The 13,533-nt window shown below is 41.6% G+C and overlaps 1 protein-coding gene across 1 annotated transcript in view; it reads right to left on the minus strand.

The window, feature by feature from the left end:
• Positions 1-2,162: 2,162 nt before the first annotated feature.
• Positions 2,163-13,533, minus strand: part of LOC133213257 (transmembrane protein 132B-like) — a 69,436-nt gene continuing 58,065 nt past the window's right edge. Inside the window, exons 4-6 of the mRNA XM_061355405.1 lie at positions 6,467-6,740; positions 4,946-5,137; positions 2,163-4,161 (exon numbers count right to left, since the gene is read on the minus strand). Of these exons, the coding sequence (XP_061211389.1) occupies positions 3,007-4,161; positions 4,946-5,137; positions 6,467-6,740 (1,621 nt within the window). The 3' untranslated portion in view covers positions 2,163-3,006. The remainder of the gene's footprint in view (positions 4,162-4,945; positions 5,138-6,466; positions 6,741-13,533) is intronic.

Raw genomic sequence — 13,533 nt, forward strand, 5'->3', positions numbered from 1 at the left:
GCTTTGTACTCTCGAAAGCACAGACTCTTTTATCGATGTATAAGTGCTGTTCATTTAACAGCAAAAAGAAATATTATATATTCTATGAATAAAATACCTGATTTTAAAAGAGGAATTAAAAAAAGTTCAGGTGAATCAGCAAATTGTGGGGGCGTTTAAAATAATTTTAAATTAAATTTACTCCAAGTATGTCACAATTTTGAAATTAAAGCTATTTAATTTTTAAAGGACTGATTAGCTCAGAACCGTATTTTGTATTGAATCTGTTCATCTAAATTCTTTTCAATTGTGTAAGAAGTAGCAAAGTGCTTAAAGCAGCGTAAGTCCAGAATAGCTCTGCTTTACTGGTGTAATTACTGAGAACAGAATTCTCACTTCTTTTGGTTTTTTGTATTGCCATTTTCCATGTAAGAACTTGCATGTCTCAACATGGGATGTAAAATAACCAAACCAAAAAAGAAAGGCTGTATGAGCTGCAGTTGCAGATTCTTTTTCTCCTTGTTGACAGATTCTGGTGGCTTCTAGCAATGACCGCACTGCACACAGGGCTGTCCTTCCCCCACGTACTTAAGTGTGCAGCCTGAATGTACAGCCACTGGTAGGTACAAGTAGGGGTTAGGCCTCAGGTACAAGTTCAAGGACACACCAATGTGCCAGTGGTGAGCACTCTGACTTAGTGATCATCTTCAGTCTTTCAAGTCATAGTCCTTGAGCATTTCCTGACCACGTAAATAAAGTTGTTGGTTTCCACTGGCTATTAATGAGTCAAAGAGCAGCTCTGCACACCGACAAAGGCATCCATTTATTGTCTCCCTCTGTGGCACTGACAAGGAGAGGTCAGCATCCACATGTGTACTGAGCCACAGTGCAGAAACAGGGCATGGAGTCCAGTACACTGCTGAGAGATCACAGTTCCACTGGTGAACTGATGGTATGTGCTCAGGAAAATAGCTCTGCTGTTTGCCCTCTGCAACTGCCATCAGCAAGCTGCTCCCTCTGATTTCCAGACTAAACTTATTTGTGATTGATTTATACTCACTATTGTGCAGACAATACTCTTGCTTTATGGTTGGGCCACATACAAAATAACGTGATGGAAAGAGATGTTAAACTCTAAAAAGGGATTTTTATGTTGGTAGTAATAAGGTTCATAGTAGGAATTAATATTTCCTTATGAGGTCTGGATCATTTAAGGAGGAGGGAACATTTGTTAAACAACCCAAGACTTCATTTGATGCACAAGTGCTGCATCCCTTATGAAACAGAAGTATCTGTGTGCTCTATTATTTTCTCTACTTAAAATTAGATTATAACAGATGCCATCCCCTCACTGTGCAGTTCGGTGCCAGCAAACGTAAGTCTCTCATCACTTAGCTAAGCCTGATGTTCTCACTTTCTAGACTCACCATTAAAATTCTCATACTTTGCAGCAGTTACATTAAACCTGTTCCCAGTTATGGATTAGGCTGCAAATGCAGGATTTCCCATGGTTAAGGTGGTCTGGTCCATTCTAATAGCAGAACTGAGTTCAAATCCTGTCACGAACTAAGTTATGTAAGGCAGTTGTAATTTGGATCTTGTGTTTATTGCACAGGATCCATCACAAGAACATGTGCTTTATTGGTTTTGTTGAGTATTATGTAGATTCATTTTTTTCTAGCTGTGATTTTCAACTTATTTGAGTCATCCTTCAGTACAAAAATACATGTAATGCATATGAAATGGAGCTTTGAATCTCCAGCATATTTCCCTTATTAAACTTGAGAATAGTCACGTCACTTTGTAATGTGCCCAGTGTGTCTTTTCTTTCCTTCTTCCCTTCTTTAATGAAGTAAAGTGGTGTAAAGTTTTTAGTGTCTTTACAGTCAGAGATGTTTTAGACTATGTCTGGACATTAACTGTTGAGCATGGACTTCTTTGTCCTGCTGAACTCTACAGTTGGTGTCCTAATTAGTGCAGAGCAACACTGACTCCAAGCTTTTACTTGCTAGGAAATATCCTTCCTATTCTCTGCATTTCGATGCTGCATGTGACTTTCTTATTCTGATGATAACGTTTATTGTCAACCCCGCTGCTGTTTCAGGAAAGCAGTTTCCTTTGAAGTATGTGCTGTTTTGTTGTAGGTTACTTTCACAATAGCAATGACAAAAGTAAACCCAGGGTTACTCCTTGATTTTTATTTTCCAGGGTTTATTATTGTATTTACATTTCCCTGTAAGAAGATACAACCCTTTCCCAGTAAGAGTTCTAATACCTTTCTATGTTTCAAATACTAACGACCCATGTACCCATAAGAAAAGGAGAAAGATAATTGGTGATGAAAGAGGTATCTCTAGGGGCTGATGCAGATGAACAGAAAACTTAAATCATTATAAATATTACCATACTACACTTTGGTACAACCAAAAGAAACCTCCAAAGCAAATATTTAATGTTTCCTAAGTCAAATAATATTCATAAACAATAGGAAAAGAAATTAACCACATGGGGTTTTTTATATCTGTAAAAAATAAGACAACTACTTGGCTGCATTGCACATAGGCAATAAAATTAGATTCATTCAGATCCCTTTTAATGTAAGCCTTGTTTCAGGCTGTAAGCAAGAAATGTCTACTGTGCTTTACAAAGGACGACAACTAGAAAAATCAATGCAAACAAGTATCCCTTTCTTTTCTGATTTACCATTTATCATGAGAGATGACAATGAAGTCTCCTCTGAGTCTGAGCGCAGTTGTATTAGCATTTTGCTAGTACCAGGCAGTATACAAAAACAGCCATAGTGTGTGACACCTCCAACACCTACAGGTAGCTGTTTTAGGGGCACATCCTGGTTTGTGGTGAAACAGGTTTAACTCAGCCAGCCTCTTGTACCTGCTCAGTGATATCAGGTTATCATCTCAGTAACTCCAAAGTTGAGCTGTCTTGTTCCTATTGCTGACTGGACTGACTGCTCCACCATCCATAAACAGAAGGCATAAAGGTGATTACAAACATAAGAAAGTAGTTTTACATATTGTCTTGCAGTCTTTCCATATAGTCCCTAAGTTCCTTGGAATCACCAAGATTCATATCTTGGCATACCCATTTAATATTATCATCACTGTCAAATAGAATTGAATTGGTGTAGGGGCCTCCATCCTCTGGCAGTATTGTTGTATATGAAGTGAACTTTACTCGCTTCTGCTTTGGCCCAGAAGGATTTATAGGTTCACTTTTAACTTCTTTTTCACAAAGGTACTCAGAAGATCTGAGGATATGATTATGAAGAGTCTTCTGAGAGCTCCCATTAAGGAGAAAGTTGCTTTCTTCAAACTGCATTCCTCTGTCAATCATGGTAGTGCACTCCTCTGACGGGAGCGAAATGTCAACTGTGTTTTCCAGCAGTTCAACCTCATTTCCAAGCCAGACCCAATCATGGGAATGGGGGATATTGCCTTGCTCACTCACAGCAAACCTTTTATGCCTGTACTTCCAAGCAAATGCCACACAGTTTATCAAGAAGACCAAGATTGCTAAGCAGAAAACACACAGCAGAGCATACATGCCAATCTCCAAATCTGTTAATCCTCTTGAAGTCAATGTGAGATCACTGGGATTGTTTTCTCCTGGTATTTCTACTTGCACAGGGAAACCTGTGAAGGCAGTTGGGTTATTTTGGAGCTGGCCATCCTCCAGGGACTCCTGATCAATGGGATATACGAAAGTTGTGCTTTTGTTTGCATTGTCCTCATGACTGGACATGTCCTCGTGGTTTTTGAACCACTCTTGTACTGTCCTCTCTTGTTCAGCAGGTTTCTCTATAGAATTGATTGCATGGCTTTTAAAATCTCTATCCGTATCATCAATGTCATTAGTGCTTCCTTTTTGGTCAGAATCTTTTTGACCAAACTTCACTTTGACGTTTCCTTTCCCAACAGCTAGAATGCTCTTTCGCTTAGTCTTCTGGCATGGCTCACTGATGACCATTTCAATTTTAATCAGAGGTCCTTGCCCATCCCCTTCTGCCACCACCACAGGCCATCTGGACTGAAGGTTTTGGTGTGTAGACACTACCATCTCATCCAGTGAGGTGACAGTGATCGAGAAGTCCTTGGAGTCATAGATGTCTAATGGTGTCACTGACCCATCGCTGAACAGAATCCACACACTGACTATGGCTTCCTGCAGGGAGAAGGCACAGTGTGGGAAGTTAAGGGACAGGTAAGAGAGCACACATCAGACACTCAGATATTTAGGTCTGTTTGACACTGGCAAAATAATTACACAGTTTAACATTGGTTTGTAGGGTTTTTGTCAAAAAACATCTGCTTTGCTCCTCATTTTCTTCTTACAGATTTGTGTTCTCTGGACCACTTACTCAGGCATTTCTCTCATTTTCAGGAACTACCAAAGACAGGCATCTAAATGTAATAATAGGTGATGACAAATATGTAGGTTATTTTCAGTCTGAACTGAGCAGCCTCTTTTGAATGCCAGAGCCTCATGGTGAAAATAATCCAAATAATGAGTATTTCCAAAGTCCTGGTTAATAAATTTTATAAAGGACTTACAATAGGGAATTTCTGTAGTACTGCAGTTCTAATGCCAGTGATAATGTAACATGCAGAGCTGTTACGTGTTGAAATGCTGTTCCCATTCAGCCCCTTGAAACAGTTTACATTAAGAACACATCTGAATGCTGTATGCTGGAGTTTCTGTCATCACTTTCAAATACAGAAGATTACACAAAATACACAAGTGATGATAGCCTTTTCTGGGAACTAAGGAACACTTGCAAAAATATCGTTTTTAAGGATGTTTTGACCAGAGCAAGTCTTCTTACTGCAGACTGCTAGTGTTAAAAAGATAGTTACACTTTCTGCCATGATCTAGAGTCTCAATTCTATGATAAATACAATGAAAAAGATGTATAAAAATTAATTCTAGATACTATTTTGGATCATACCTGTTTCGGAGTATGAAGAATATCATATGCAGAGGTGGTAGAAACGATAGCTCTCTTGCTTCCTTTGCTGACTTGTAAGGAGATGGACAAGCCTGAGACTAGTTGTACGCCTAGATCTGTAATGGTTACCCGGTCATCTAGAACGATCACTGTCTTCTCTGCCAGGATGGAATCGGAAAGAGGTGACAGAACCTTGAAAGAGAAAGCAAATATCTTGCCTGAAAGAGCAACTAGCTGCTTTAAAGCAACATTAGACTGATTGGCCCAGTACTCTGTATTGATCTTGGGGGTGTCACATCCATGTGTAAGCTATAACCGATGTTCCTCCCAGGACTTTACACTTATTTGCTGCTAAATTACTTTAGTTACAAAAATAATTTAATAAAACAACTAATCATTTCAAAACTGCATCTTCACGTCAACTATAGAGTATAGATTAAATGGATTTGGTTTACAGAAGTCATTTTTGTGTGAGGTATAAAGCTCCCTGTGAATGCAGTTTAACATGAGGCGTAGTGTAAGACACTGATGAACGCTGAAACTCAGTAAGGGAATAAGTAAGTGTTACAAAGCCTGGCCGATTGATAGGAACTTGGCCTGATGCCTTTGTAGGGACAGAGGACCTGAATGAAAATGAAAGAGAACTTTGAAAATCCCACTGGGTGCCCATCTGCATTTTTCAAAGCCAACACAGTCCTATCAGTTTGTTCTGAGACCCTGTTTCTAGCATGCTCAGAAAGAGAGTCATTGTTCTGCTGATGCCAGAAACAGCTGATTCAAGCCCAAAATATTTGAGATGTGATTTGGCTAAACATGAGAAATCCCCAGCACAGCTCCTTGCATAGGAGCTTGCTGCCTGCTGCTCTCTTGTAGTCACTGGAGTGAAAGATGCTTTTCAAGGGCAGAAATCCCTTGACCTCTCTGTGATGTTTGTTTTAGGCTGAAAGGAGCTGAGCTCTAGAAGTACCTGTTCCTTTGTGCTGACTACAAAGGAAGCCTAGTGTGACTGGACATTACGGATGCTTGCAGTTAAGAAGAGCACCAGTGCTTGTATTCCTTTAGTGTGACTAAGAAATATGTATGAAGCTAGAGAGACAGGCAGTGATCATGAACACTGAAAGATTTCTGAAGGTTATTTTTGTGTCCATTTTGTGAACATAATGGGACTAATTTTTCAAAGACATTTAAGCATATAAAGATGCATATATGTCTCTGGTAAAACTCCCCAGCAGTTAAGTTCACAAGGTCCCACTTAAAAGGAGCTAGGTGTGTGCAGCATGGAACCCACTTCACTGTTCAGAAAATCTCACCGTGTTGCTTGTCACATTAATGTGGATAAATTCCATCAGGATTCACCTAAAGGTATTTTACAGAAGTTATGAAAACCCGCTCAAACTTCCTTTTATGTTTTTATTAGCTTATTACTTTTTTCCTGAAAACAGTCTGCTTTCTAAGCTATCTACTGTGTGTGTGCACCCAGAACTCCCTCTGTGGAAGCTGCAGATACATCATGGGCTGTACCTGAACCGTGGTGATGCCTTGCTCACGACCAACCAGAACTCGGCCATCTTGAAGCTTAGCAATCCTGGGTTCTTCCACCTTCATGAAATCAGCCACAAGGTCAGTGATGTCAAACTGCCACTCAGAGCCCAGCATATAGGTCAAGTGGCCTCCAAACTCAGAGGATTCAGCTACAAACTGTGTGAGGACTCGCACCATGGCGTGCTGATACTGGAGGGTGCAACCTTTCCCTTTTTTCTCATCATCCTCTTCATCCTCACTGTCACGGGTAGGCCTGTAAATAGATCCAGGTTTGTTATCTGCATCGCCATGATCTCCCTACAACACTACAGTGCTTCATTGCACAGTATTTTCAGTTAGATTAATGTTGTTATCGTCTGCTGCTGTGTGAAAAACAGGAACCCAGATTGTGGATGAGTAGGTTACTGCATCTGGGTGGGGTGCTTCTACAGCTTTTCTGTGCTGTACAATTTAAAAGCTACTGTCACTTCTGTTAATGAATTCCTTGTTTGAGTGGGACCTCCCAGCAACCTGAAAATACGTTTGCTATGGCTGACATTTCAGTGGCACCACTGCTTGTTCACCGTGTCTGCAAGCGGGAGCCAAATCCTGCACAGGGCTTTCCTTAGCAACGGTAAGTGTTTATGAGAGGACAGTCTGGGAACAAAGCCCTGTGGCAGCTCAGTGGGGATGGGAGAAGATGTTTTAGCATCCTTTCCTTCACCTTTGCCCATAACATTTGTATCACCTTCCTCCTCTCTTCAAAATTCTTGTAACACATTCAGGATTCCCTGCTTTAGGTAATGCCACCACACCTGATCCCACATGTGTAGCTCATAGGTTCATTAAGCCTTCTGCATTTGAGAAATACACTATTTCACCTTAAATCTTAACACAGTTTGTGCAAGTGTCTGGTATATTTAGTCAGGTAATGACCACAAGGGGCTTCCACTCAAGACACGAGTTACTTAGATTACACCATGCAGAGCGCTGAGGCTACCACTCGGCCCACAGAAACAACAGCAGCATTAGGCACTTTAATGTTTCTTAACTACCAGTCCCCCTCTGCAAAATACAACCCATGACAACCTAACAGCTTCCCATAAACCTTCTGTAAGGCAGCTCAGTGATTTGTACCTGACAGCTGTGCTGTCACACCTCACAGAGCTTTGTCTGGTTTAAAACCCCATTTCCCATCAATTCTTTTCCTGTGTGTTATTATTTATTCCTTGGGACAAACACATGGATTCTCTTACCTCTGTCAAGTCAGGTATTAAGCACTGGGTGGTTACACTTTCACTCATTATGCCCCATGCTGTGGAATTCATTGCTCAGATATAATTTGCCTTCTTCCTTTACTTATTTATTGAGCCTGAAGCCACCTCCATCGCAAGGGTGAGAAACTCAGGGTAAGCCTCTTATTTTTCACAGTGTTTTGGGGAAGTAGTTTTGTGTTTATTGCATCCCTTTATCTTCTCCTTTGAAATACTAGCTATGAAAAACTATTATAAAACAGAATTGCTTGTGTTATAAATTGCTTTATGACGAAGCTGGCAAACAGCGAAAACATATCTAAGAAAAGCCCTTGTTCTCTTCAAAATGATCGAAAGTGCTGGTGTTACAGAATCTAGTACACCGGAAATACATTTTCAATGCACCACTTGGTAGCTGAATATATATATTTGGCCTAAAGTAAATGGTATTTGGTACAGCCTTTTTGGTTCTGTGTGTGCAGAACAGTGTCCATCCTTAGTGACTGAATGAAACGTCACTGAATAACACTGAATTATTAAGAAAAAACCCGGATCCTAAACCAGGATTTATTTGCATAAATTAATCTTGCAGAATTGGACTCGCTGGGTGGTTCAGGAAACTTCAGTTGTTCTCTCCTTCCCCACACACAGGTCAGTCTGGACTATGAACTGAACCAGCCAGGCAGCAAAGCAGATGAAGGGAATATTCATAGAGCTTACATGGCCCATGGCTGCTTAGATTGCTTTTGGCTTGTAATGCTTACAAAGAGTTTATGAACTCTGCAATGTTCCCACATCTGACTCCTGTATTCTGACCCCCTTCAGCCCATCTAAACCATAACCCAGCTCTGATAACCACAGACTTTGAAAACCAGCTTTAGCGCCAAGATTCGTGGATTTAAGCCTTTTTTAGTAATAGAGACAGTAACATTAGTACCTGTGCAGAGCTGGAGAAAAACGCACAGAAGCTGTTCAGGTGAGAAGTACAGGGTTTGTGTTCAAGAGGAAACAGACCCAAAGCAACTTCAAGGGAAAGAATTGTGCAGCCCGAGTCATACAGCCCAAAAATTGGGGTTGTGGGAAGAACGACCAGAGGCGAGGAGCGTTGCATGAAGGCTTCTGCCTGTCTTAGCAGGCTGAAGAGTGGGGGCAGCCAGTACTACCAACCACAAAAAGACGATTCAGGACCAACTCTTTCCTTGTGTTACCTCTAACAAACAAAGGTAAGGGCTCAATTTCATTACAGAAACATTTATAAGTGTTTGTGTCTGTACAGTTCTCCTTAGAAATGCGTGTAACTGTGGAACAGCAGAAAAGCAACCCTAAAGCATGGAAGAATGGGCAAGGCGCTTTCTTACACCAGTGCAAAGTGAAGACAGAGGTTTGAATTTTCAGTAGAAGCTTTGCAAGTCTGCATCACCAGGTACCAACTCCAGTTCTTGTTTTAGTTGAACAAATGATATAGATTTCTACTTCAAAGCCGCAAATCCTGATTCAGTAATCACAGCACTTCAGTACTTTGTCTCCATGGGCACAACAAAATGTTTTGAGATCCACTGAACTGCATAATTCCCTTTAGAGTCTTAAACTTGTTACAGTGTTTTCAGTAGGCTTAAAATCCTCCATTAAAGCAGTGAGCTCATTTTCTTGTTAAGAGCTATCCTCATGAATATGAGCTCTTGCTGCATACTGTGCTTCCCCCTGCCTTGGTCATCGCTAAGGTTAGCTCTGGATAGCTCTCAGGGTCCTTCTTATCTGATTTCTTCCTGTTTGGCAGACTTGCTTGGAAGATTTTTTGCTTTCCTGTAGTGAACCAGTGTTGCCAGAATTACATGGGATTTACATTTCACACAGAGAAAGCCTTTGCCAGAGAGCTGAGTTACAACAGCAGCCCTGTTACAAGGGTGCCTGCTAGCACTGATCTAATCAGTGATCTGTCAACTTTACATTATAGACGCTGCCTGTGAGCTGTTTAAGTATGTCTCTTCTAATTTCCACCACTCTCAAACCGGCTTGATGTTCTTGGGCCAGATTTCAATTTTCTGTTACAAAAAAAACCCTAAAGAAATCAGTTTTGCTGGTTTTGAATTTAAATGTTCATTAAAGAGTTGTGTACTTAAAAAACCATTGCAATACTTTAATTGGGGGGGGAAAGAAGTAATTTTGGACACAGAACACAAGCCACTGAAAGTTGATTTAGTGGAAGCTACAGGAGTAAGTTACAGATAGCTCCAGCCACAGTTCAAGAAGAAACACAGTTCAGTACCTTTACATGCCTTGAAAATACTGTCTGCCTATTTACAAACATCTCTATGGCCTTATCTCCAAAGGTCATTAGAGTCAGTTAGTTAAGTAAAGGAGGGAATTTACAGCATGTTCAAGCACTGTGTGGATGTTACTCACAAATGGAATGATCTGAACCTGATTTCACTTAATTCACCTTCAGTTATGGCTTCGTTTTTAGTGGCAGCAGTCACACAAAGCTTTACCTGAAGCAGCTTGTTTTTTCCTGCATCTAATTTAGGCTTACTTCCCTGGTTTTGTCTCTAGTACTAGACATGACCAAAATAAAGCTACCACCTAATTAACCATTACTCCAACAGACTGCCATTCATAAGCAATACCACATCTCTTTTAACTCTGTTCTGAAGGTTTTGAGGGCTGTTGCTACTCTGAGTTACCGTGACACAGTAATGGCTTTACCACAGCTACTGTGTGGTAGCTGCCTCCCTGGGAGCATTGCGAAAACTACCTGCTGTCCCAGTTGTAAATATTGACTTCAATCTCCAGCATGGTCTGTGAGCCTCTAGCCATGCAACTGCCTTAATGCAGGTGGAAGCCCCTCACCCACATAAATGTATGTGCATACAGCTGCTAGTGCAGGAACTTCAAGAAGGAGGTAATTGTTTTGCAGATACATGAGGAATCAAAATGTTCTTCTTAGACCAGCAGAGTCTGCTTGGGCCTCTTCTACACTCTCATATTTGACTGGCTTAAATCTATGCTTTTCATTTGCTGAGGCAGCCTGTTTGCTGGGCAGCCTGTTGCACGAGCAAGGTTTGTGTTAGCCTGAGCTAGCCCAAGGACCACAGACCCTGCATTAGTCATGAGCTCATTCAACTTTCATCTGGCAAGGGAGGCTGTTCACATCTGCAGTAGCACACACCACAGATCAGGTTCTCCTCTGGACACTAAACGAAGGTTTGCCATATCTTTACAGACTGATACGCTAAACTGTATTACTGCTCTTTTACACAGGGGAGACTGGTTTTGTCTCACTTTCTACTTTAGCTCTTTCTGTTCCTCCAGGCAGTTCCTGAGCTGGGCACAGGGCATTTGTAACACTTGGAAAACCCCTTTTTCACTGCTTTGTGGCAATTACTCAGGAAGTTAGGTAAGCCAGCATGTCTGTAACCACACGTATTTTACTGTCACAGACATGGCAGGGTTTAGAGAGAGAAGCAATACGTTTTATTAGATCAACAAACATCATTGGAAAGAACAGATGTGTTTTGAGGCATATAAACACTTTTCAGGTCTGAAATAGAAGCTGTTATATTCAGATGAAGAACAGCCATGCTGGGACAGAAGTTTCACAAGCATTTCTTTTGTTGACAGCACCAATAAAAACATTTACAAGATTACTGTAAACCCAGTTATATTTTGCCATCTGGCTCAGCCCCTCTGACAACTGAACCAACACAGCTACACTGAGCATGTGGGAAGGAAATAGTGGGGGAACCAGGGGGATAGAGCAGTGTTCAGGGGTTGAGGAAGTGTCTGCACAACCATTGTCAGATATGCTCAGAAATGTTACCTTCTGTATATGGCTCCATGTGAAGTTGCAGCAATACAATGCTATGGAAACCATACCTGCTGGGAAATGCTTGCATTTGGGGGTTTAAATAAGATTGAGGACCTATCCCCTCTTTCAAGCCTATCCTCAGTTATCACACAAGACAGCCTTCTCACTGCACAGCACTAACACTGTATGGCACACACCGGTCAGGCATATGAAGGCTGAAGCATTGCTCAGAGTAAGCAAGTGTGGCCTTCTGGCTGCATCCCTGAATGAGGAGTCAGGAAGCAGTTAAAAGAGAAATAAAAAATCGAAAAAAAAAAGACCAAGAAAAGCCACTAAACCTCAGGTAAAACCCATCCAAATCTAAAAACAAAGGAAATGTAAAACCCTTTGGTACAAAGCAAATGTCAGAGTGAGCACAACTAATGCTAGTCCTACACTACCTATTGATTTAGAATAGCTCCCCAAAGTTAAAAAGAATCCCCATGAACATTCCATAAACCAAGAGATGATTTATTTCTAGTGGAAACCCTTCCCATTCCAACGGGCCTGGACTGCTGACACGCAGTGTCATAACCCCCCAGCTGCAGTTCTGGGGGGTGAGACGGGGGCCACCCTTTCTCTTCCACCCTCCATGGAAAGGGTTGCTGAGGATGTGCCAGCAGTTCTCATGCAATCTGAGCAGCAGCAAACCCGCCCTGCTTGCCAGCTTGCAAACACAGCAGACTCTCAGGCCATTATCTTTATTTCAGCTGGCCAAATAAATCAGAACTAGACACCAGGGGGTAAATTTCTAGCACTGCATGTAATGGGCTAAAAGTCAGAATGTCCACGACTTAAGCACAGCTGAATGTCTAACTCACTGAGCTTGCTGCTCAGTTTACTCCTGTAATAAACACCAACAGCCTAATCCTGCAGATACTTGCTCAGCAAAATCCCCACTGGTTTTAGTAGGACCTGCACCCAAGGGAGTGTTGCAGTGCTGGACACCTTACAAGCTGAAGAAGGTAAGTTAAGTTAAGTAAGTGAAACTTTAAGCAGCCAGCATACGTTCACCCGCCACCCAGCACATCTCTCCCTAACACAAGTGGCAGCTCTGCCTTTATCACAGAAGCACAAGTTTCTTTTGTGCCAGATCCTCATCACCTCTTCCGTCACTTCCAGAAATGTCCCCATAGGCCAGTGGTAAGTCAGTCCCTTTCTTTGGAGCTCAGTATCTTAATGTCTGGTAAATTCTGTCCTATTACCCTTAGTTTTATGCCTTCATAAAGTATTAGGTTAAGTCTAGTCCACTGCTGCCTGTTTGGGCTCTTTAACACTCTTCAATAGCTGAGATGTTCTCCTGGGCAAAGTGAGTGCTTCAGCAAGAACTGCCTTGGTGTTTAGCACTGCACTTACTGCTGCCAGAAATGCTTTTTCACTGTATTATAAATCTGAGCTGGTGTCATGCCTTGTTCTCCGGTAGCATTTTTCAATCCACCAATGTAGCAGTATTACTGGAAATTCTTAATCTTGCGAATTGTGCAAATGATGGGTATTTTCATTAGGGAATAATGGGAACAGAGCTCAAAATCCCTGCTTCCCCTACACACCTTTTTGCCTGTCCACATTTGTCCTGAAGAATCTGCTCATCAGAATACAATCTTCAATAGGAACATGAGCATGTTTTTACCTAGTTCAGATGTGCTAAGTGATGCTTTGGCCAGGTCTGCTGTACACTACAGAGACTGAACAATCATCCGAAGCTTCAGAATCATAGGATGGTTCAGGTTGGAAGGGACCTTGAAAGAGTATCTAATCCAACCGCCCTGGCAGTGCCCAGTGACCTCACTCCCTGTTTCTCCCTGTTTCATTTAGCACTGTAAGCAGAACCTTGAGCACCAGCCATGCTGAATATCGCACACATGGTGTTGCATAACAGTGGGTGAGGTCCAGGTCCTTGTCTTCAGATTTGCACACTGGAGTTAGGATACAATTTCCTGAGATTGTGTGGAATTCCTTAATGCTCCAGG

Source organism: Neopsephotus bourkii, unplaced genomic scaffold (genome assembly GCF_033783945.1).
Source record: "Neopsephotus bourkii isolate Nb327-2 ecotype Australia unplaced genomic scaffold, CSIRO-AGI_Nbou_v1 NB_795, whole genome shotgun sequence".
NCBI lineage: Eukaryota > Metazoa > Chordata > Aves > Psittaciformes > Psittacidae > Neopsephotus > Neopsephotus bourkii.